The sequence below is a fragment of the Lepus europaeus genome, chromosome 1 (genome assembly GCF_033115175.1).
Source record: "Lepus europaeus isolate LE1 chromosome 1, mLepTim1.pri, whole genome shotgun sequence".
NCBI lineage: Eukaryota > Metazoa > Chordata > Mammalia > Lagomorpha > Leporidae > Lepus > Lepus europaeus.
The window spans coordinates 181,126,638-181,146,787 of record NC_084827.1 but is presented as its reverse complement, the minus strand read 5'-3'; the positions used below and the strand labels follow the sequence as shown (position 1 = coordinate 181,146,787).

The 20,150-nt window shown below is 62.0% G+C and overlaps 1 protein-coding gene across 3 annotated transcripts in view; it reads right to left on the bottom strand.

The window, feature by feature from the left end:
- Positions 1–20,150, bottom strand: part of MLPH (melanophilin) — a 43,866-nt gene that overhangs the window by 10,498 nt on the left and 13,218 nt on the right. For 2 of the 3 annotated variants that reach the window (XR_009866926.1, XM_062202578.1), the window contains exons 3-8: positions 15,734–15,955; positions 15,529–15,641; positions 10,462–10,565; positions 9,360–9,479; positions 7,821–8,022; positions 6,286–6,425 (exon numbers count right to left, since the gene is read on the bottom strand). Coding sequence is in view for 2 of the 3 variants with exons in the window: in XM_062202578.1 (XP_062058562.1) it covers positions 6,286–6,425; positions 7,821–8,022; positions 9,360–9,479; positions 10,462–10,565; positions 15,529–15,641; positions 15,734–15,955 (901 nt within the window). In the remaining variant the exon portion in view is untranslated. The remainder of the gene's footprint in view (positions 1–6,285; positions 6,426–7,820; positions 8,023–9,359; positions 9,480–10,461; positions 10,566–15,528; positions 15,642–15,733; positions 15,956–20,150) is intronic. The other variant, XM_062202589.1, reaches the window with a different exon arrangement.

The window sequence follows — 20,150 nt, the reverse complement described above, 5'->3', positions numbered from 1 at the left end:
TGGGGCTTGTCTGGGGACCCCATGACCCCTGCTTAGGTGACAGCGCTTCCTGGAGGAGGTGTCCTGGGTGAGAAGAGCTCCTTGAGCCCTCTCTGCTCTTGTCCTGGGCTCCCTGGCGAGTGATAGGTGCTACAACCCCCTCAGGAGAGCGTGGGCCTCAGTTTTCTCATCTGTAGCCTGGGGAGAGAAATGTCTGTGTAGCAGGCTTGGGGTCAGCTGGATCCTATGATCTCCAGAGCAGAGTGCGCTGGGGAAGAGGGCCCTCTCCCCAGAGGAAGGCAGCCTGTGGTCCCTGCTGGCCCTGGGCATGTGGCTGGACCTCAGGCCTCCCTTGCCTGCCCCATCGGAGGTCTGAGCCCTGAGCAGCGGTGACCCTCACAGTCCAACCTAGGCCTCCTTCCCTCCCTGGGCCCCACCACCTCCTGCCCTAGCTTCAGCCAGACCTGCTTCTCCAGGGCCTGACACCAAGACGGGTGTGCCCGTGCAGGCTCAGGACACTCACCAGGTCTCCCAGGGGCCAGGTGTGCCACTGCGGCTCTGCCGGAGTGGAGGGCTGACCCCCAGTCTGCCTGCACACCCTCAGACAGACAGACAGACAGACAACACGTCCTGGCATTAGGCCGGGGGCTGCTCCATTCACTCCCCGCGAGGCTGTCCTGTTGGGCTGCTGTGGTATGAACGGGTTGGGAGCCTGTCCCCTGACCCAGCAGCGTGCAGAGGGGAGGTACTGACCTTCAAATGGACGAGGCCGTTTGTGACAAAGCCCCTTGGCCCTCCCTCCCCCTTCATGCATGACCCCTGCATGTCTGCCTTCGGCCATGGGATATTCCAGCAAGAAGACCCTCACCAGCTGCGGCCCCTCAGTCTTGGATGTCCAGTTTCCAGAACCCTGGGCCAACCAAACGGCTGCTCACTACAAACTGCCCAGTCTGCTGGAGTCTGTGAGAGCGGCAGAGTATGGGCTACCACACCTGCCAATGACCGTTCTCAAAGCGGTGCAGACGGACCCCGGGGGCTGAAGGACCCAATGAGCCCAGGGGCTGAAAGACCCAGCAAGCCCCCTTGGGTTCTCCTGCCCTGCGGAGCCTGTTACACCTGCTCTAAGCTCTCTCACACCCACGCTCAGGGCACTGTGGGAGGGTGGGTGGCATCGGGCCTGGGGGGTGCAGATGACCTCAGGTGGGCTGTGGGGGTGGGGGGACCACCCAGCTCTTTGGGCATCACACACACAGCCAGGCGTCTCCCCGGGAGCTGTGCTGACACCTCGGCATCCTTGACAAAGGGGCTGGGGGGGCTTTCTCCTTGCCGGCCCGGCGGGGTTCCCTTGGCGCAGGGAGAGCTGCCGGAGCTCTCCAGGTGGGTGAGCTGGGTTCCACATTGCACATGTGCACATTCAGCTCAAAGATCTGCAGCAGAGGGAGGAGACGGTGGCCCAAGGACCCCAGCCCTCCCCCCCCCCCCCAGCAGGGCTTGGAAGCATAAGATCCCCAAGGAGCGGACGGCAGGCTCAGGCTCCTCCTCCCGCACAGCCTGGGAAGTTAGCTGTGCGACCCGTTTCTCACCTGGAAGGTTCTAGAACAGCAAGCAAAAGCTGAGAGGGGCCGGGAGAGGGGGAGGGGGAGCGGGAGGGAGGCATGAGTCCAGCAGGGGGGTGACAGCCTCAGCCTGCCTGGGATGCTCACTCTGGAGGGCCACCGTGGTGTCACCCCAGGGCCACACTGCCCAGCACGGGAAGGCGAGACTTCGTCACGCCACGGGGCTCAGGCTGAAGCCACCAGGCAGCAAGAGCCTTGGGTGCTCGCGGGCCAGGAGGCTCTGCAGGTGGCCCTACAGCGGAACCACTTCCTCGGCCTTGAGTCACCCGACTCTTGAGTCACCCGAAGCCTGTTAGCTCCCAGACCGAGGAGCAGGAAAATCGATGCTCCCCGGCGTCTTCGGCGTCTCTGCTGCCATTATCTCATTTGCGGCTCGCCTGGTGCTGAGAGGGGGAAATGACGCCCGCGTGGTTCTGCTCTGCACGGGAGGTAATTCGTTTGATCTCCAGAGCACCCAGGGCGTTGAGTGGGAGAAGAGCATAGGCTGGGACATTAGGGTTTCCGCTAGAGTCCGGCCCACACCGCGGCTCTGGCCGCACTGGACACCCACAGTGCAGCGATCAATACCCCGGGAAGGGCCGGGCCGGCCTCTGTTTCTGCCAGCTCCGTGCACCGGGTGAGGGCAGAGCCCTGGCCCCGGGAGAATTGGCAGGACTTCATCCCTGATGGAGACGACGGTGGGCAGACACTGCAGGGGTGGTCGGAGCAGGTCGCGGCCGAAAAGCCCACTCAGGGCACCGGGCACTGCCCTACAACCAGGCCCTGGCACTCAGCAAGGAGGCGGGGTCGCGGGGTCAGCGGGGCCACAGCAAACACCACAGAACCCGGGGTCCTGGCTGCTGTCCAGGACCGCCCTGCAGGCGGGCACGGGGCATCTCCTCCCAGGGGCTCTTGGGAAACCTCACTGTGGCTGCGGAAACAGCAGAAGCAGAGTGGAAGTGGAAGCAGGGTTGGGGTGAACGGGAGGTGACCCCAGAAGCTCGATGGCTCTGTTCCTGACCAGGCAGGATGCTGGGCCGCCTCCACCCGTTCTTTCTGTTTCTCACATGTACATGGTTGCAAAGGCTAAAACTCAGTCTCACAACTCAGGACCTGGCACCAGGTAGCCAGGCAAACACCACGAGGGACAGCGCCCCGGCTTCCCAGACCCGAGGGAGGGCAGGAGCTACCCTTGCTCCAGTTCGCAAACTGCTCTCTTGTTTCAAAGACAGGAGATAGAGCCGACACAGGTGGTCTCCCCGGACACACGATGTGTGACCAAAGCCCTTCCTTGGGGACCCGTCCCCTCTCATCGTGGGAGCACGGGGGTGACCAGCCAAGTCTGCCCAGCTCCCTCCTTTGTCTGGAGTCTCATGGCTGTCGGCCCTTGGGCACATGACATGCTGGCTTATTGCTTATTCAATAATAAAACAGTTTTCTTTCTCTAGTATCTGCCTTTGTGGAGGGTGTTCCTGGGTCAGGAAATGATTTTAGTTTTTTAAGAGTTCAATTTCCTTGCTGGCAGCACCTGCCATGGCTGTGGCTGTGTCACGCAGCCCTGGCGTCTGACCTGTGTTTGGGTTGCAGGCTCCAGGTCTGTGTGGCTTCAATGTGCACGGAGAGAAAACTGGGTCTGGAGTCCTGTGCTTTCAACCCACGTGCAGCAGAACCACAACTGGCAGCTTCCAAGTCCAGGGGTCCAAGGGGACCATTCTGAGTGGACCCTGCTGGCGCTTCTGTGGGGGGCTGAGTGAGTACCTGCAACCTGAGCCTGGTGCTGGTGGCCCTGGTGGCCGTGGTGGCCCTGGTGGCCCCCGTGGCCCTGGGCTGGGCTCCTTTCTCCTACCTCTTCCAAGTGCCGGCCCCTGGATTCCAACCTTTACCCCACTGCTGTCAGATGTGGGACCCGGGAGATTCTCAGCTAGCTGGGGAGGCCCCTTGATGGTCTTGGTTTCCTCTTTCTCTCGTGTAGCTGTCTTTGGCCTTCTCTGGGCGTGAGCTGCTCTCTATGGAAAGTCTTTCCTGATGATCCCTCTTCTGGAAGGTTCTACCCATGAACACACACGCAAAGGCCAGCCAAGAGGGGCTGGGACTGCCCTGGTTACTTGTGATGAGCCGTGGGCGTGGGCACGTCCGTGAGCCCAGGCTTGGAGTCTGCGCTGGGGGTGGGCAGGTTTAGAGGCTGGCACTCGGGGTCCAGCCCCAGCCTCCCCGTGAAGACCCTGAGAGTCTGCCCGGGTTGTCACTGAAGTGCAGGAGGCCACTGGGCCTGTGCACGCTGACCGCGTCCTAGCACCTACGGCTGCCTGGTGCCACTGGCGTGGGACGGTGGCCGCAAACACAAGCTATTAGGAAGACGCAAGGAGACGGCACACAGATAGGAAGCGCTGAGGTGACGCCAAGGGGCAGAGAGGATGCTGGGACAGCAATGGCGGCTGTGACAGCCTTTCACTGAGCCACTGGAGGCGCCCCATTATGGGCCTGCTGCACACAGACGCCGGGATTCTAAACCACTTCTTTGTAAGAGGCGAGAGACTCGAGCCAGATCCACAGCCAGAGAGAGCGCGAGAGAGAGCAAGCTCCCATCGATCGTCCTCTTCCCAAATGCCCACAGTGACTGGGGCTGGGCCAGGCCAAAGCTGGCAACTCAGTCCAGGTCTCCCATGTGGGAGAATCCAACCACTGCCTCCGTGAATAGGAAGTTGGAGCCAGGAATTGAACCCAGGTACTCCGATGTGGGGTGCAGGCATCCTAGCCAGCATCTTACCCCCAGGCCAAGTGCCGGCCCCTGGATTCCAGCCTTTACCCCACTGCTGTCAGATGCGGGACCCGGGAGATTCTCAGCTAGCTGGGGGGCCTCCGCCCTGCCACACCGGCCCCTCGGTGGGCTTGGTTTCCTCTTTCTCTCGTGTAGTTCCCATGACTGTAGAATGTGCCCGAAAGGCACTGCCTGGGCCTCGATCCTGCGCCCGCTTGAACAGGAGGTCTGCAGTGCATCAGGCTGGTGACCCCCATGCCCCGTGACTGGCCGCTCAGCTTCCAGAGACACTGGGCCCATGCAGACAACAGTCTATCGCCCTGGGCAACTGTCCCAAGCCACGGCCCGGCTCACCCTGGCCATGGGTGAGAACCCCATGCTTCTGGGGTTCTTGATGGAGAAGCGAGGGCACTGGAGAGTAGCCCCTAGGGGGCGCTGGCTTCCTTGCCTGCCTGCTGGCCACGTCCTCCCACCGGCACCCTGTCTCCCAGGGTCTGTGTGCAGGCTTTTCCTGAATGTCACAACCTCTGGTTACGCTTCCCACCTGATAGCCAGGGCCTGGCCTGGGGTCCCCGAGGGAGGCCCCACAGACGCACCCCCGCCCCTCCTCTCCTTTCCCAGGGGGAGCTCTGCCTTGAGGTTTCTTAGTTACACACATTCGGGTGTTTCCTGCAGCAAAAGGCATTCGCTCAAATGTAACCAGGATCAGGGCTGGGAGGCAGTGGGGGCACTTGTGGCACTGAAGGGAATCTTGTGATTTCCCACACCAGTGTCTGCAATGTGACAGATTCTCGTGGATTCCGCACATGCTGAGTGTTCTACGTGGAATTTCCTTAGAGCCTCCACTAAGCCTGCTTAAATCCACAGGTCACTTCCTGCTGTCGCAGAAGACACAACCGTGGAAAGAGGATGAAGCATGGGTTTTCGTAAAAGGGGAAGAAGCGCGGGGCGCGCTACGGGGACCAGCCTCGCAACACTGCCCCGTGAGAGAAGCCAGGCGAAGGCTGTGGTTCTGTTTCCGAATGGCCCAAGTTACAGAGACGGCTGTTGGGGAGGGGGCTGGGGTGCACCTGCTGGCTGGGCACGGGGCTCTCCGATGGATGCTATAGATGCCTTGGACTGGAGGTGGCGTAGCCAGGCCCTGGGAACACTCCAAGCATCACTGAATTGTGCGCTCCGAGACAGTTATTTTTTTTAAATATGAAAGGTTATTATATCTGGAATTCTGTAACATTCGCATTACGTTTTGTCTTTGTCCACATTATTTTGTTGTAAAACGGACAACATAAAACGGCTGTTTCAACCACTGCCCGGTGGTGTCAAGCGTGTCCGTATCCCTGTGTAGCCGCCATCCATCTCCCAAACTCATCTCCCAGAACGGAACTCCCTGGATGCTAATCCCTCACGTCCCCTCCCCGGAGCCTGGCAGCCCCCATTCTGCCGTCTCCGTGGATTTGACTCCTAGAGGGACCCCTAGGAATCACAGTGTCCGTCCTCTGTCTCTGCCTTATTCCCCAGCTCAGCGCCCTCGGGGCTCATCCACGCTGTAGCGTGGGTGCCAGGCCCTTCCTTTGCAAGGCCGAGCAGTGTTCCCTGGTCCAGATGCTCCACCCCGTCTGTGGGGTGCTCTTGTGTCCCAGGCTGCTGTGAGCGTGGGTGCACCAACATCTCTAAGTTCCCACTTCCAGTTGGGGTAGAGACACGGTGTGCACCTGCCGGATTACATGGTACCTATTTTCGGTTCTTTGCGGAGCCACCTCACTAAGACGGTTCATTTTATGTTACAATGATTCACTTTGGTTAAAAGAGACATATTGGGATGGTGTCATCTCTGTACACTATGCAGGGGCGATTTGAGAGTTGAAAATCCCACCAGCTTTGACTTCTCTGTGGTGACTTGGAAGGGGGTGAAGGGGCTCCCCCGGGGGGGAGCAGAGAGGGCGCCAAGGTTACCTGACTGTCAGATGAGGTCCAGCTCCAGCGTCTGGGGTGGGGGGCGGGTGCCGAGGCGGCCCCAGCGCCTCCTTCGTCAGAGGTGTCCATGTCGGCCTGGTACTGCGGGGGGAGCTGCCCACGGCTGCCGGCGGCCGTCCCTTTGGAGAAAGAGTGGGTCTGGATGACTTGGGGGGCCATCCCGAGAACCACGGCTCATGTGCTGTCTGGCGAAGAGGAAGGAGGGGCCCGGGAGAGTGGAGGGGGACGTGGGTCCACTGGCGTCACAGTGAGAGGGGGCGGGGAACTCGGGCTCTGTCTTAGGGAACGAAGTGTCACTGATTCCAGAAGCTAAAACAGAGTGTGATGAGATCTTCAGGAGAGGCGCGTTCCCCTAGCCCCATTCTGGGCTCAGGGCAGGGCCTGGGGAGCCGATACTCGGCAAAGCAGACGCCACGTGGTCCCCAAGAACTCCAGACCCCACGTGTGCGGAGAGCAGGCAGCCAGGGGCATTTCTGCATGACTGTGGTGTCACTGAAGCCCTTGTTCCCAGGACACAGCACCGTCACCGCCTCCTCACCAAAAATGACCCCCACCCCGCAGCTGGCCCAGAAGGCGCCACACAGGCCACGGCCGGAGGTGGGGGAGGAGCGTCCTGCAGGCACCTGCTGTGCCCCGGGCCACACCTGTGCAGTGACTTCTACCGACAACGTGGAGAGGCTCAGGACGGCACGGCAGCCCTGGCCACGCTCTGGATTAGCCCTGGAGGCCCTGTGAAGCCGGTTAAGTTATGGCGCCTTGTCTTGTAGCTACAGACAACCACGGGGTGGGTTAGGTGCTATCAACCCATTCCATGTTGAGGAAACTGAGGCCGGAGAGGGGGCGGGGCCTGAGCACCAGCATTCCACACTGCAGTCCATCTCAGACCGCAGCCTGGACGCTGGGCCCCGAGGGAGACGATGCTGACCGTGAGTTGGCACTAGGCAGGGTGAGATTGGTGACATGGGCTGGCCGGGGTGGGGGCCCTGCCTCTCCTGCCCATGTGCTGGGGCGACTTGAGATCACTGGACAGGGGCAGTGTGCCCGTGGTTTACCCTACGGCGGGGCAAGCAGTAGTAATTTTCTGATGGTGTACAGGGAAGTGGAGCCCTGCTCCCCCCTGAGAAGCCCCCAGGACCCTGGCCAGCATGAGGATCGCGGTCAGGAGGCTTTGGTCCCTACCGGGCCATGAGAGATGGGGATGGAGGCAGGACACCTCCCCAGCCAGGTTTCCCGCGGATGCTGCTTCTGTGACCCCAACAGGACAGTCGGTGGGGGCCCGTGGTCCTGGCCACTTTGGGGACAGCTGCGTGCCTCTGCCCAGCCCTGTGGCTGCTCAGCTCCTGTGTGGGCGTCACGGTGGAAGCTCCCGGGTGTCGGCAGCACCGCACACATTTCACCATCGGGACACATTATGAAAGGGGCTTTTTAAAATCAGCCAAATTAGGGTGGTGGGTGGGTTTCTCAGCAGCCCCCCCCCCAGGCCCCTCTGGAAGACCGTGGCCAAGGGCACCCACCTGGAGCAGCGGCAAGCCCCAGGCCCGTGCTGCTGGTGGTTCCGGGCTGGCAGAGCTCCTCGGGGGCCTCCCGTCTGGAGGGCGAGAGGCCGCCCCGTGGTTCTGCTGGGGGCTGGCACTCGGAGGCCCCTGGGTCAGCTTCCTCCAGGACGGCCGTCTCCTGGGAGGTGGTCTCCCAGGCGCGGGGCTCACCTGTGAGGGACTGAGCACCTGGCGTCAGCTCTGGGGGTGCATCTGCCGCCACCCAGGGGAGCAGCCCCCACACACCCATCCCTCAGGCTCTTGCGCTCGGTCTCCTCCACTCTAACGCCACGCCCAGAGCATTCCTTGTGTGTCACTGGGGCTCCCAGTGACAGGCGGGCCAGGGGCACCCAGGGGATGCAGACCCTCTGCTGCAGCCTCACTCGGGGACCAAGGCCTGGGAACTTCCTGTGCATGTATTGATCTGGGCTGGGGGAAGCACTGTCCCTAACCGTGCACACCGTTATTGCCCGCGGGGTCAGCGGTGTGAGAGTGGGTGGGGGCAGGGATCCCCGAAGCCCCTTGGCTGCCACCTCACACCTCTGGGGAGAGAGACCCTGTGCCATGGTCCCCAAGCAGACAGGCTCCGAGGCTTCCATGGGCTGCGGGGGGTGGTATGGTGGTGGTGCTGGTGGGGTGTGTGTGTGCGTGTGTGTGTGAGTCGGGGGGTGAGGGGGTGGGGGGGATGCCCTGAGGCTGCAGCAGGCAGGGTTTTGTCACTGGAAGTCCAGCCTGGCAGCCAACAGGTACCCCGGAGGCCACGGGAAAGGCAGACTCCAGACGGACCTGGGGCTCGGTGTGCCCTCCCCTGCTGGCTCTGGGAGCCTCTGCCCTCATGTCCCTTCCACCCCTGGGGTCTGCAGGCCAGCCTGGGCAGCACAGCCCGAGCTCAGGGGACACTGGGCCCACTGGGAGATGGGACGTTGGTGCTCCGTAGCTGCCTTCACTGCCCAGGGTCTCCTGTGTGCCAGGCCCCGCTGCTAGCCCTGAGAAGCCATTTCCCACAGTGGAGACTGGCACCCCTTCTCCAGCACAGGCTCCAGGCACCTGGGCCACACGGGGACCACAAGTCCCGGTGGCCCCGGCGGCCCCCGTGTGTGCCACGTGCTGGGGGCGTCACGCAGAGCAGCCCGTCTCTCACAGCACTGGCCCAGGTGGGCAGCAAAGACTCAGCCCTGGCCAGTGAGGCGGAGGCGCAGGCACCAGGCCAGGCCTTGCCTGACTCCATAGGGTGCTCTTCTCTCTTATGGGGGCTCTGCACCGACCCCTAAACCCCTGGTCCCTAACTCCCACTTGCCCCCTGCCCCCAGCTGCCTGCTTAGTGCTAGGCCTCACTGGCAAGAGGGTGTGAGGGCTCTGCATCCGGTGCCCCTACTTCCTGCCACCATCACCCCACGCTGTGCCCTGTCCTGAGAGCCGGAGATGGCCACCTGCCATCCAGCACCACTCTGCACCCTGGTCTGAACGCCACTGCTGCTCTGGTTCCCGGGTGAGCGGGGCACACGGGAGCCCACTGACCTGCAGGCTGCCCGTGGCCTCAGCCTCCGAGGACAAGTCCAGGAGCTGACCACAGGACTGCGCGGAGTGATCCGAGTCCACCTCCAAGTCCAGGTCGTGGATGGAGAGGAGCCGCTTTTTCTTTGCAGGTGCACGATGTGCAAGACTCAGGTCAGGGCCAGCTCGAAGGACAGGACCAGACCCCCCTCTGCTCCCACCCCCGCCCCCTGCCCCCAGCCCCTGGGGCAGCGGGCAGGCCCCTCTGTGGGCAAATCCACTCTTGTCTGAGACACAGCAGAGGTGGCGCTGAGGGAGGCCTGGGTGCTCTCGCCCCCACCATGAGACCTTGGTCCCCAGAACCTTGGGGAGTCCCCGATGAGGGGGCACCAGGTGCCCTGGGGTGGGAGGTGCTTCCTGGGGCAGGTGGCTGCTCCAGTGGGCGGGGCCTCTCACCTCCCAAGGGGAGGTGTCTCTGGGCCTTAGGTAACCAGGGGGCTTCAAGGTCAGGGTGGGCAGGCCCTGGGGGGCTCCACACACTACCTGCAGGAGCATCTGCTCCGTTCTAAGCCCCTGTTGCTCTGATCACTACCACCAGCTAACACTCCAGGTGCTGGGTTGTGTTCTGTGAGCTCAGGAACTGGCCTGAACCACACGCAAGAAAACCAAGACTATGTCCCCCGGTGGACAACGTCACACCCTTCCCCCTCTCTTCCTGCCGGCTCCCACCCAGAGGCCTGGGGGTCATCTGGATGTCTCCACCCCCACGAGTAAGTTGGGAGGATGAGTGAACCCAGAAACAAGCCCCCATCAAGACAAGGCTGCCAAGGCAGCCTGCAGTGGGACCCCACATCCCCGGGACCCCCGCTCCTTACAGCTGTGGTTCCCAGGCCCTGGTCGGATGGGCCAGGCTTCTCCTGGTTGAGAATGGTGGTAGCTCTGCTCTGTCTGGGGCTGACTGTGTCAGACATGGTGGAGCCATGGGAAGGGAGGCGGGTCCCCTGATGCGTAGGAGCTAGTGCAGCCCCCAGGACACTGAGCCATCAGGAAGTCAGAGCCCTGCAGTGGGGCTGGGGCAGGAGTGGGGAGGCTGGGGCAGGGGTGGGGAGGCTGGGGCAGGACTCACTTTGGTGCCGAGAGGTGGGGCCTGGGCCCCTGCATCTGGCTCTCCATGCTCATCGGCCAGGTCGCTGTCTCCACTTCTCTCCCCAGGGCCCGGCTCAGGCCCACCTGCGAGAGACACCTGCATGGCTCCACCCAGGCCAGCTGGACAGTGGAGTGTCCGTCTGCCCACTCACTCACCCACCGGCCACCTTCCCACCTGCCTCCACCCCGCCTTCCATCTCCCACTCTAACTACCCATGCACTCAAGTACCCATCCACCCATCCACCCATCCATCCATCCATCCACCCATCCACCCATCCATCCATCCATCCACCCATCCACCCACCCACCAAGAAACAAGGGCAGGCCCTCTGCTGTCCGTTTAGAGACCTATCTAAACATCAGTTGGAGCTCTTCTTCCTTCTTCTTTCCTTATTTATTTGAAAGCCAGAGTTAGAGAGAGAGAGCGTGGGAGGGAGAGAGAGAGAGAGAGAGAGAGAGATCTTCCATCTCCTGGTTCACTCCCAAGATGGCAGCCAACAGCTGGGGCTGAGCTAGGCTGAAGCCAGGAGCCAGGAGCTTCTTCCAGGTCTCCTACATGGGTGCAGGGACCCAAGCAATCCTCTGATGCTTCTCCAGGAGAATTTGCAGGGAGCTGGATTGGAAGTGGATCAGCTGGGACATGAACCAGCGCCCACATGGGATGCCGGCGCTGCAGGTGGTAGCTTAACCAGCTCGGCCACTGTGGGTCCCACAGGGTGCATCTTAATTGCAGCAGAAACCTGGTGGTCTGCACTGATTTACCTACAGGGCCTGGCCACGTCTGTAGCCATCCACCCGCTATGCACTGCGCTAGGGCTTCTCCATGAGTCTGGGTGTCCCCCAGAGGCTGCCCAGTTAAAGGCTGGGTCCCCAGAGGGTGACAGGGAGAGGGTGGAGCCTGTAGGAGGTGGGCCCAGTGCGAGGTCCTTGGGTCACTGGAGGCCGCTCTCAAAAGAGGGTTGGTGTTCAAACCCGAGGTTGCACCAGTCTCTGCTCCTTGGCTTGGCATGCGGTCCTGCCTCTGCACATGGCCCGCCCTCTGCACACGGCCCTCCCTCTGCACACGGCCCTCCCTCTGCACACGGCCCCCCATTGCCCTCCGCCATCCTCCCCAGACACCAAGCCAATAGGGCTGCCTGATTTTGAGCTTTGAACCTCCAACGCTGTGAAACCCGTCCTCTTTATGAAGCTAGGCGGCCGCAGGGCTCCCCATGTAGCAAGGGGCAGCTAACCCGTGCCTCCTGCTCCCTGCTGGGTCATCTGAAGACACGGGACCGGTGGTACAAAATGCCTAGAGCTGGTCGTGTTTTCCCAAACAAACCGCTTCACCCACAGCTCTGGCCTCTGCACAATTCGGGGGTGGAGGCCAGGCCCGGTACCCCCTCCTCTCTGTCCCCGGGGCCCTTCCTCACTCTGAGCCCCTAGGCCTGGCCACCCTGGAACAGCCCCCATGTCCTCCTCTTTCCTGCATCTGCACTGGCCTGGCTGGTGCTCCACTTCCCCAGGATTTGGAGGGCAGGGCCTCCCCTGGGACAGAGTCGCATGTGGGCTCCCCCTCTGCGCCCTACGATGGCTGGCCTAGTTGCTTAGTTTTACACCAGTTTCCCGTTCCCAACCCCCTGGGCCTCACAACTGTCTGGTCTCAGGCTGGCTCCTAACCGGAAGCCGACTTTTACATGGGGGTGGAAAGTCAGCTCCACTGTCTGTTTCCTACTCATCAGATGGGGACAGAAATACCCAAGCAGGGCACGGGCGCCATGGCCTATGGGTAGAGCTGCCACCTGCGACGCCGGCATCCCATATGGATGCAGGTTCCAGTCCCGGCTGCTCCACTTCCATCCAGCTCCCTGCTGAAATGCCTGGGAAAGCAGCAGATGACAGCCAAGTCCTTGGGCCCCTGCAGCCACGTGGGAGACCTGGGAGAGACTCCTGGCTCCTGGCTTCAGCCTGGCCCTACCCTGGCTATTGCAGCCATCTGGGGAGTGAACCAGCAGATGGAAGGCCTCTCTCTCTCTCTCTCTCTCTCTCTGTAGCTCTTTCAGATAAATGAATAAATCCTTCAAAAAGATAGGAGAGGGGCCAACACTGAGCTGTAGCAGGTAAAGCCGCTGCCTGCTCCCATATGAGAGCCGGTTTGAGACCTGGCTGTTCCTCTTCCGATCCAGCTCTCTGCTATAGCCTGGAAAGCAGTGGAAGATGGCCCACGTGCTTGGACCCCTGTACTCCTGGCTCCTGGATCGGCACAGCTCTGGCCATTGAAGACATCCGGGGAGTGAACCCATGGATAGAAGACCTCTCTCTCTCTCTCTCTCTCTCTCTCTCTCTCTCTCTCTCTCAGCCTCTGTCTCTCTGTAGTTCTGCCTTTCAAATAAGTAAATAAATCTTTTTTAAAAAAGATAGGAGTAAGAGAGGGAGGGAGGAAGGGAGGGAGGGAGAGAGGGAGGGGAGGAGGGAGGGAGGAAGGAAGGGGAGGAGGGAGGGAGGAAGGAAGGGGAGGAGGGAGGGAGGAAGGAAGGGAGGGAGGGAGGGAGAGGGAGGGAGGGAGAGAGGGAGGGAGGGAGGAAGGGAGGGATGGAGGGAGAGGGAGGGAGGGAGAGAGGGAGGGGAGGAGGGAGGGAGGAAGGAAGGGAGAGAGGGAGGGAGGGAGGGAGGGATGGAAGAAGGAAGGGAGAGAGGGAGGGAGGGAGAGAGGGAGGGAGGAAGGAAAGGAGGGAGGGAGACAGAACCAAGCAGCTGAATGCTGGAGAGTCTGAAGGACGCGGGCAGCAGCGGTCAGAGGTTTGCAGAGAGAAACTCGCCTCCCTCATTGTCCAAAGCTGATTTCCTTTGCCTGTTTCGGACATCTGGGGAGGTATCGGGGCGGGGAGCAGAGGGGAGCCCTCACTGGTCCTGCCTCAGTGGGCCACCTGGACGCAGGCCCGGAGGCCCTCCGTTTGACCGGCAGCAGAGAGGCAAGGAGGCCTGGCTTAGCCTCTACAAATGCCAGGGGTTTTCGAGGGGCCCCCAGGGGCCACCTGGGTCTGAGCCCCAGGCGTCCGTGTTAATGAACGCGGCCATGGCCAGCCCAGCTGGGAGGCAGGGATGTGAACTTGACCCGCATGCGGCCTGGGGCTGGCAGCCAGGGCGGTGTCCCCTGCCCTCCCCACTGTGAACGGAAGAGTGACGTCCCTTTGCTTCTCACTGGGGACCAGGGTGGGAGTAACACCCCTGCCTCCTGGTCAAGTCACACTAGAAACAAACTCCAGCGCAGAGCAGGCGGCGCCTCCCGAGGGAGAGGGGCTCAGCCCCCCCCCCCCCGCACTGAGGCCTGGGGGAAACGCCCCTCACCGGAGGCTCACTCTCAGAAGACCCCTGTGGCCGCCCCCAAGACGCACAGACCCTGGCTGGGCAGGTTTCAGACTGTAAACGGCTCCGGCGTTCCCAGGTTTCGTGCTGTCCTTGTCCCCTGTCTGGCTGTGCTGTTGCCAGGTGATGGGCAGGGGAGCGTGCACCGGGGGCGGGTGTGGGGGGGCATCACTCCCAGCAGGGGGGGCTGACTCTCATTCTCCTTGGGGCCCAGACGCTGTGTTCTGCTGCCCCACAGCGCCACCTCCTGGCCCCCAGAGGGAATGATTTTGAAACAGACAGGGTCTCCGCAGGTTCGGCTCAGGACCCAGGCTGGGCTTCAGGGACCCGGTATCCTCTTAAATGACAGCTTTCTCACCCACCCCAGCCTCTGAAACGGGCTCCTCTCAGGGCGATGCCCCAAACCCTTGGGGGTTCTGACACAGCTTGTTGGGAGGGGGCTGCCTTTGGGGCTAATATTCCCAGGTAGGTGGCTGTAGCGTTTCCCACGTTGGTCCATCCTAAGGCCCTGCGGCTGGGGCTGGACCAGACTCCTTTGCTGCAGGAGGACCCCACAGCTGGCTCCAGACTGGACACATGGGTGTGGGGACATGGATTTGCTGATGGGCTCCAGCCCGAAACAGAGATGACAGCCACCAAAGGGGCAGCCCCAGGACAGGACAGCCCCCGCCACTGGCATCAGAGCTCTCCCGGTCACATCTGCTGTTAGGTGGGGTTATCAGCAGGGCCTCCTTTACTCTTACAAACGTCCTGGCCTGGACGACTTCACTGCCTGCCCCCACCCCCACCCATGCAGGTGCTAGAAGTCGATACAGGTGAGGGTGACTCAGCGGTCTTGGCCCTCAAGCAAACACCGTGCCCCACTCCAGAGACCCTGTGCCAGGCCCAGAGCTGCTCGGTGTCCTGTGGGCTGGCGGTGCCCAGCTTCTGCTCTTTCTTGTAAACCTGGGGCTTTACACAACAGGTCAGTTGGCGCTGTGGTGTGGCGGGTGGAGCTGCCGCCTGCAGTGCCGGCATCCCATACAGCCGCTGGCTCAAGTCCCGGCTGTTCCAGCTCTCTACTTATGGCCTGCGGAAGCAATGAAAGATGGCCCAAGTGCTTGGGCCCCTGCACCCATGTGGGAGACCTGGAGGAAGCGCCCGGCTCCTGGCTTCGGACCAGCTCTGGCTGTTGCAGTCATTTGTGGTGGGGGGGATGAACCAGCAGATGGAAGACCAATCTCTCTCTCTCTCTCTCTCTCTCTCTCTCTCTCTCCCTGTCTCTCCCTGTCTCTGTAACTCTGCCTTTCAAATAAATAAATAAATCTTAAAAAACCAAGGATTATTCACAGCAGATTCCTCCGATTCTCGGTAATCGTCAGAATCATGTGGGACTGTTGATGTGTCTGGGCCCCCAGCCAGGCGTCCGGGGAAGCAGGTGCGCGTATGACGGACGGCGCCCCGGGGACTCTGTGAGCAGCTGTGTTTGAGAAACTTGGCCCTGACTTCTCCAGCTGCTGTGAAGCTCCGGGAAAAACACCGTGTCATACCCCGGGGACGCCATGGGCACGGACCAGGCCGGCAGAGGCCAGGGGTCCGCCCCTCCCACGCAGAGAGACAGGCATACACACACCACCACGCCCCCCCCCCCCCCCCCCCCCCGCCAGAGGAGCCCGCAGGGTCCTGGACGTCCGAACGCACGGGGCACGGGGCTCCCCTCACCTCCCTGCTGCAGTCGCCCGTACAGGGACCGGATCACCTTGGCGCTGCCGAATCGCTTGAAGCGGGCCCGCACGTGCTCGTAGTACCACTCCAGAGAGCCCATCTTCACCACTCTGCGGAGACAAGAGCGCAGGCCCGTGGCACCTCCCCGGGCCGCCCACGGGCCTGTGCACAAACACGCGCGCGGCCGCCGGCCCCCGCGCACCTGGCCAGGTGGCAGGGGTCGCAGAGCCAGCCCCGCTCCTCGGGGTGGGCGCGGCTGCAGCTCTTGCAGGCGAAGAGGCCGCAGTGCAGGCACTGCCTTCTGCTGTTGACCAGGAGCCGGTAGGGCCGCAGGCAGCGGGCGCAGTGCGTCTCGTTCAGGTGCGCCGAGTCGGCGAGCAGCTCCCTCTTGGAGCTCTCCCTCTGAACCTGGCCCCGCAAGCCCCTGGGGAGGAGGAAAACGAAACGGAAACACACGGCCAGCTTGGCTTCCCAACAGGCTTGGGTGTGCGCACGCTCCGCCCGCTCACTGACACACACGGGCACACACGTGCCCGCTCCGCCCGCTCACTGACACACACGGGCACACACGTGCCCGCTCACGCCTGCTCACTGACGGGCACACACGTGCCTGCTCACTCCCGCTCACTGACACACACGGGCACACACATGCCTGCTCACGCCCGCTCACTGACACACACGGGCACACACGCGCCCGCTCATGCCTGCTCACTGACATACACGGGCACACACGTGCCCGCTCCGCCCGCTCACTGACACACACGGGCACACACGCGCCTGCTCACGCCTGCTCACTGACACACACGGGCACACACATGCCTGCTCACTCCCGCTCACTGACGGGCACACACGTGCCTGCTCATGCCTGCTCACTGACACACACGGGCACACACATGCCTGCTCACGCCTGCTCACTGACACACACAGGCACACACGCGCCTGCTCACGCCTGCTCACTGACACACACGGGCACACACGTGCCTGCTCACTGACACACACGGGCACACACGTGCCTGCTCACGTCTGCTCACTGACACACACAGGCATACACATGCCTGCGCACTGACACACACGGGCATGCACATGCCTGTGCATGCCTGCTCACTGACACACATGGGCACGCACACGCCTGCGTACGCCTGCTCACTGACACACACGGGCACACTCGTGCCCGCTCACTGACACACATGGGCACACATGCACCTGCTCACGCCTGCTCACTGACACACACGGGCACACACATGCCTGCTCACTGACACACACAGGCACACACGTGCCTGCTCACGCCTGCTCACTGACACACACAGGCACACACATGCCTGCTCACGCCTGCTCACTGACACACACGGGCATGCACACGCCTGTGCACGCCTGCTCACTGACACACATGGGCACGCACACGCCTGCGTACGCTTGCTCACTGACACACACGGGCACACTCGTGCCCGCTCACTGACACACACGGGCACACACGTGCCTGCTCACGCCTGCGCACTGACACACACGGGCATGCACACGCCTGCGCACGCCTGCTCACTGACACACATGGGCACGCACACGCCTGCGTATGCCTGCTCACTGACACACACGGGCACACTCATGCCTGCTCACGCCCGCTCACTGACACACATGGGCACACATGCGCCTGCTCACGCCTGCTCACTGACACACACGGGCACACACATGCCTGCTCACTGACACACACAGGCACACATGTGCCTGCTCACGACTGCTCACTGACAGGCACACACGCGCCTGATCACGCCCGCTCACACCTGCTCACTGACACACACGGGCACACACGTGCCCATTCACGCCTGCTCACTGATGGGCATACACGCGCCCGCTCACGCCTGCTCACTGACACACATGGGCATACACACGCCTGTGCACGCCTGCTCACTGACACACACGGGCACACACACGCCCACTCACACCTGCTCACTGACACACATGGGCACACACACGCCCACTCACACCTGCTCACTGACACACACAGGCACACACACGCCCGCTCACGCCTGCTCACTGACACACACGGGCACACACGGGACCTGCCGCAGGTGGCTGGGCAAAGGCGTCCCCAGGCACCCTTGCCGCCGGCAGCGCCAGCCGCCCTTCCTCCCCTGTCCCTGGGGGCGGCCAGCAGCTGTGTCCACACAGGGGCACTTTTCATACGTTGGACCTGAAGCCCATTATTTTCATAGGAATGGCACTGCGTCGAAGCAGGCCTGGGGCTTTTACAACTGTCCCGGGGTCTGGATGGGAGGCCACTGCCCTCCCCGCACAACCAGGAGGTGGTCCAGAGCCGGAGCTAGAAGCCCTCCCCCAGGGACGGGCGGCCTCCCCGCAGGGGCCAGAGCTGAGCTGGCTCCCGGGGTCTGTGTGGGCCGAGAGTGGCTCCAGAGTGGCTTGGCTTGGAGAGGGCCAGGGCAGGTTTTAAGCAGCACGGCTTCCTGGTGAAGCCACCAGGTGCAGCTGACGGGAGGAGGTGACCAGGCCACCGCGGGTACATCCCTCTGTTCTGGGCCTCCGAGAACGCCTGCCCAGTGCAATATTTTTAGTTCCAGATGAGATAAGATGGAACCGTGGCTAGTGATGAAATCAGAGAGACGCTAGGGGAAGCCCGGCAGTTTGGGGTTCCCGACAGGACACCCCGAGCTGCAGGCCCGCGAGGTGCTGGGTGGCTCCGCCAGGCTGGAGGCGGCGGCGGCCGACTTTCACAGCTCCCCCTCCCCAGCTGCCCGCCAGGTTGTCTTGGGGATGTCTCAGGGTCAGACGTCACGGTTTTGTAAGCCAAGGAAGAAGACAGCCCAGCAAGCGCGGGCATCTAAGGGGACGCTGACGTAGCCACATCCCCAGCACAAGCGCTCGGCCTCAAGTTGGGGAGCAGAGCTCCTGAGCCAGGCGGGAAGGCCCAGGCTGCTCCGTCGCCCCTTCTGCACCACCTGTGAACCCGGGGGCCGGCCTCCCTCCCAGCCGTCTCTTCCCAGGCAGGTCCCCAGCCTGAGGCTCAGCACAGCAGGAAGGAAGTGGAGGACATGTGGAGGCTGTGGCTTCCAGGATATGGGACACGCAGCCACACGAGAGCCTGGGGCAGGCCTGGAGTTCCAGGTCCTGCGTTTTGGGGAAGGGATGGTTACGGTCTGCTTCAGATTCCGTTTGCACGCACGTCCACAGGAAGCGAGGGCAGAGGAGACACTGGTGAGAGGTTAGGAGGCACCTGCCAGCCTCCGGGAGCACCAGCCCTACTGCAGACAGGGAGAGAACTGGTAGGGCCAGGGCAGCCTGCACGCTCTGCCTGTAGCAAACACTGGGTTGACCAGATGTCCCTGTACTGCAGGTGCACCAGCAGGCAAGAGCCCAGCAGTTACAAGTTAGAGTCACCTTTAGGAAGGAAAGACCCCGAACGTGATCCATCAGAAACGGCAGAGCAGTTGAGACAATCGGGCTGGTGTGTTAAGGGGGTGAGAAGGCAGACTCTCAGGAGAGGGGAGTGGGGGGTGCAGGAGGAGACGAGGCTGAGACGGCGAGACCAGGGCTGCTGAGACAGAGACGGGCCAGAATTACAACCGACGCCGGAGAAGCCGACAGCGGAGCCTCTGCAGGGAACATGAACCCGCCGCTGTGGAGCAGGGGCTCTGGGTGTGCCCGGGGGCTCTGCAGCTCCCTAAGATCCTATAAGCGAGTTCACCAGGTCAGAGGTCAGAGGTCGTGTCAGACAATACTAAGACACCCTCTCCCCGCACCCCTCTTTGCTTTGCCCTTGGATGCCTGCACAAAGGTGCAGAAGCGAGGTGGGCCAGGCTGCAAAGGCGCTAGCAGGAGCCAAGGCCGTGGGACCACATGCTGGCTTTTGGGCACAAAGTAGAATTTTGGAAGACACAGCCACTGCTGTGAACATGACTTCTCCAACACTGGAGATGCCCGACCAGACCACTGTGAAGGGTTTTCTCTTGTTTTGCATAACGAGGCTGTCAACATTTGGAAAGCCTGCACAACTCAGTGAGTCAGACTTACAGAGAGAGAGGGAGAGACTCCGAGAGACAGGGGGCTGCCGGCACGCCCCAATGGCAGCAACAGCCAGCGCTGGGCCAGGCAGAAGCCAGGAGCTTCATCTGGGTCTGTCTCGTGGGTGCAGGGCCCCAGGCACGTGGGCCATCTTCCACTGCTTCTCCCAGGCCATTAGCAGGGAGCTGAGTTGGAAGTGGAGTGGAAGGGGCACAAACCAGTGCCCATATGGGATGCCGGCACCACTCCCACCATACCACAATGCTGGCCTGATTTCAAATTTTTTTTGTTAACTCTTCACACAGCAATCTCGTAGGTGATCTTAGACCCGTGTTCATCTCCAGGGCCGCGATGGCAGCTGATTTCCGGTTTTACCCCCGTGTTTTTCAGCCCTGCCAGTCTGCAGTGCCCGGCGGCCGAGCTAAGGGGACTTCGGATTGCTGCTGGTCGTTGCTATTTTAAGAGTCACGGTGTCTCAGGAATTCCTGTCTGTTTGCAGACAGCACAACCTGTTTGCCTTTCCGGGCCCAATATTTGAGTTGCAGGCTGTGTCCTTTCAAACAGGGCGTTCCTTTGAGGGTAGCCTCTCCCCACCCCCCCCGCACCCA